The sequence below is a fragment of the Henckelia pumila genome, chromosome 1 (assembly GCF_033568475.1).
Source record: "Henckelia pumila isolate YLH828 chromosome 1, ASM3356847v2, whole genome shotgun sequence".
NCBI classification, from domain to species: domain Eukaryota; kingdom Viridiplantae; phylum Streptophyta; class Magnoliopsida; order Lamiales; family Gesneriaceae; genus Henckelia; species Henckelia pumila.
Window position 1 is genome coordinate 76,553,624 of NC_133120.1, and position 4,076 is coordinate 76,557,699.

At 37.4% G+C, this 4,076-nt stretch overlaps 1 protein-coding gene across 1 annotated transcript; it reads left to right on the top strand.

Moving 5' to 3' along the window:
• Window positions 1–279: 279 nt before the first annotated feature.
• LOC140875837 (uncharacterized) lies at window positions 280–3,670 on the top strand. Its single transcript, XM_073279639.1, has 2 exons — window positions 280–1,665; window positions 3,225–3,670. Exons 1-2 carry the CDS (start codon window positions 450–452, stop codon window positions 3,245–3,247), a joined length of 1,239 nt encoding a protein of 412 aa, XP_073135740.1. The 5' UTR covers window positions 280–449; the 3' UTR covers window positions 3,248–3,670.
• Window positions 3,671–4,076: the final 406 nt, after the last annotated feature.

Below are 4,076 nucleotides of genomic sequence, written 5' to 3' on the forward strand. Positions count from 1 at the left end.
AATCTATGATTGATTAAAATCAGTGGGTCCCACGTGGGGTTCATTAATTTAACCAATCATAGGTTTACATGTCATCCCAAAGACAGTGCCCTTGGGATGACATAGAATTTCCCCTTAAAAACACCTATATTTGTTTATTTTTCCGAAAATGAATCACAATTATGAAATTATTTTTAAAAAAAAATTTGCAAAAAGAAATATCCACGAGTCCAAATTATAATATTTTATTAGTAAAAGGCAATTTGTGGAAATTCTGAGAATACATGTCATCTGCATTTGTCACAGTACACCTGTTTGCAACAAAATTCCCTTACGCCAAGAAGAATTCCCGGTGGATTTTTCTGGTTTATATGTGACAATCAATTCTTCACTGGCGAAAACCCTAGAAAGAGAGCTTCTCCTTTGCGTTTTGATTTCTGATACAACTGCATTCGACGGAGATTTTCGTCATGGATGAAGAGGAGAGGAAGAAGTATGGGCTTCCGGCGGACTACGTTACGATCGCCATGCTCCGCGAGCGGTGGCTCAAGAAACAGGAGGAGCAGAAGCTGAAAGAGAAACGGGAACAAGAGCTGCTTGACAAAACCCAGAATCTTGAAAAAGATTGTGAAAATCAGCCGCATGGAGAACTGGAGGTCCGTCATCGGTTCGAGAACAATGGACGACGCAAAGGAGTGGGGAAAGATGGCGGGGAGATGGCTTTTATCGAAGATAAAGGGAAGGGGAAGGGGAAGGGGAAGGGGAAGGAGAAGGTGGGCTGGGCTGGAAACGGCAGAAAAACTAGTGAAAAGTACTACCAGTGCAAAAATAAAAATAATGGGGCAGATTGGAAGAAGAGAAATGGAGATATAGATACGGAAAAAAGGCAGAATCCCAGGCCTAAAGAGTGGCTTGATCTTGTCGAAAAGAAAAATGGGTCTGAAGGAGTGGAGATTATTCTCAAGAACAAGGAGAAGGTGGGGAACACGGGGTTGCCCAGTGGGGAAAGCAGTGTGAGAAGAGATGGATTTAGTGGTGGTTTTCGAAGAAACAAGAATGATTGGGATGAAGGTGTCACGGGAAAAGATAATGGAATTAAACTGAAAGAGTTGAAGGACGACAATTCGTTGGGAAAGAAGATGGAGGACGAAGTTCTTAAAGTTGAAGGGAAAGGGAATGGTAGAAATTGGTGGCAGAGAAGGCGTAATAGGAATAAGGTAAAGCAGAATGGAGCTGAAATGAGTGGATTGAAACTTAATGCAGTGGAACTAAAGTCCAAGGATGAAATTCCGGAGACTGGCAATGAGAGAGACCATATGAAGGGCCTGCATAGTGGCACAGGGAGGAATGGTGCTAAACAGAATAGTGTTAATGGGGAGGTGATGACTGCCGATACATCGGTGCTGCGGAACAAAATGGAGGACACAGTTCTAGCAGAGAAGAATATGAATGATGAATCTACGAGATATGGGAATAGGAGGGGGAATTTGAGAGAAAAAATTGAGAATCCCACTTTTGATGGTAGGAAGGGACCTTACTTGGGAACAAATGTGGAGAGGAAGTTTGGTGGCAATGTGAACTCTGGGAGACTTGTAGTACTCCGGAAAATGAAGCAGAGAAACTGCCGTATGGTGTGGGTGAAAAAGGAGCGGTCAGGTGCTGTTGGTGGCGAAGCTAGTTCCGCAGGTAACGATGCCTCTGCCTTTATTGCTGAAGTGTTATCTAAAATTTTGCTGTATATGTTTGCACTGTTCTTGTGATGCTATCTGCCTATCTCATCAAGCTTGGCTAGGAGATATTATTAGTACTTTTAAGATGCATTGAAGTGCTTCTCTGGTAAGCTTAGTTGTGGTCAGTACCATGTTTCTTGAGCTCAAGCCATTAGATCGATGGCTGGCAGTCCATTTTTATAACATTGAAAAAATGGTTTGTATATCCATCTAAATATATTTATAATCGGAATGAGTTGCTGACAAACAAAATCTATATCGCGAATATATATTCAAAATGGAATTATTTCTCGATTTCCATTTAGGGTGAACGAGAAACTTATTAATGTTCATGAAAATGACGGAAAGAGGCATCGCACCCATGCACACGTCCACGTGGCCGTGTGAGGAGACGCAAATTCACACAGCCAAATGGGAAAGGATGCGAGCCAAATTTCCATATTTTCAAGAAATTATGAACCTTTTCGGTTCAAGTCTTATCAATAAGTATCGATAGAACACCCCACTCCCACGCTTGCATTTGCCACACCATTTTTACAAGATATAATCATTTTAAAGAGAAAGAGTCAAACTCTTGTCTCGACTATCTATCATAGCCATTTTTTTGTTCACCTTGCATATAGCCCATATATTACCTAGCGTTACTTTCATCAACACATAATAAGTCATTTATGTTGTTAAGAAACCTTGGCACATAGTTAGGGGTTACTTAAAGGCAGGCTCTATATGTGAGGGGAGTGAAATTTATATGCAGATTAATGTTCAAAAGCATATGCTTCTACACATCCTCAAGTTAGAAGGCATAGAAGCTGAAGTTCTTGAGCTTTTTCTTGATCCTATTTGTTTTTTAAGTTTGCCGAGGATCTTTGGTGTATGGAGTCGAGGTATGTGAGAAAGAAAGCATCAGCATTACAACTCAACAGTGAATTTGATGACAAAGCCCATTGTACACTTGAATATCTCTGTAGAGTGGTTGTCTTAGGTACTTCAGACCTGGTTGTCTTAGGTACTTCAGGCCGTCATGGAAATTTTACGAGTTCAACTTGTCTTTCTCTATTTTCATGGTTTAATCTGTGCAATATGAATTATGTTTCATCCGTTGGTAACATCATCAATTGGATAACTTCCCTTCGCCTTACTTAGGCCAATCCATGGTTGATTCTGACTAAGGTACAGAAGGGAAAGCCGCTTCGGCAAGTCATGGTACAGACAAGATATTTAATAGTATTTGAATGTTAATGTTGAGATAGTCCTATACTGTTGCCCTCTTCTTGCCAACATTTTAGAAAAACTGCATGGTATGGCTTGTATGTGAAATGTAAAAAGTATTCGAAAGATATCAAATCTTATCCAATAGCTAGCAACAATGTTTGTTGTACCAGTATTCTGCAGATTAGCTGGTGACAGTGCACCCTGTGTATGGCCAAGCTTCGGCACAAAATGACAGTATACAAGAGCTTATGAATCATCATTTTCTAACATAATAATCAGTTATTTTCTTGTTTCCTCTTTCAGGAGTTTGGCGGAATGAATCGTAGCTGAATCTTGCGACAGTCGTGCTCTCTAGAAAAGGATTTATCATCATGTCTATAATCAAAGGACCAGACCTGCAAGGTACTTTCGTGGCCAGAAGCCACGACTTTGTTTACTTCTCGTTGTAGTTTGATTTCTTTGAATGTTTGAGTGCACTCGATATCGGAACGATATCTTGAAGTTTGCTGATGCATCCATTGATTCATACTTTTGCATGGGAAGCATATGAATCCCATGTGAACTACGTTACATTTTGATACAATGACAGTTTCTGATGTTATTTTCTCAGTTTTAAACACACAGGGCTCCTTTTGGACGAGTAAAAACATTTTTCTAAAAGTGTTTTCACATAAAATTTTTATAAAAGGTTTTAAAAATAATTTTCTGAATAAATATATGTTTGAATAACTATTTTATAAAAATGGTTTTAGAGTTAATAAGATGTTAATTATAGTTAAAAATAATTAAAAAGATATTTTCACAAGAATTCTATAAAAGTCTTTTTAACTTTCATTTAACTTGCAGTTTTTTTATTCTAAATTTTTTTTAAAAAAAAATTCTCTCAATTTGTTTTTTTTAAAACAAACTATATTTGAAAATATTTTCAAATAATTTTAAAAAACTTTATTCAAACATATATTTTAAGTTTGTTCACTTATAAAATAGTAAAACAGTTTTTGAAGTATTTGTTGATTAGGGTTAGATGATATTTACTTCATTTTTGTTTTTGATAAAAATATATGTTCCCATTTTTGTGAATTCAGTTATTTTGATTATTTTGGTTGCTTCGATTTATTATTATTATTAGTATTTGTAGTAGTAGTAGTATTCGTT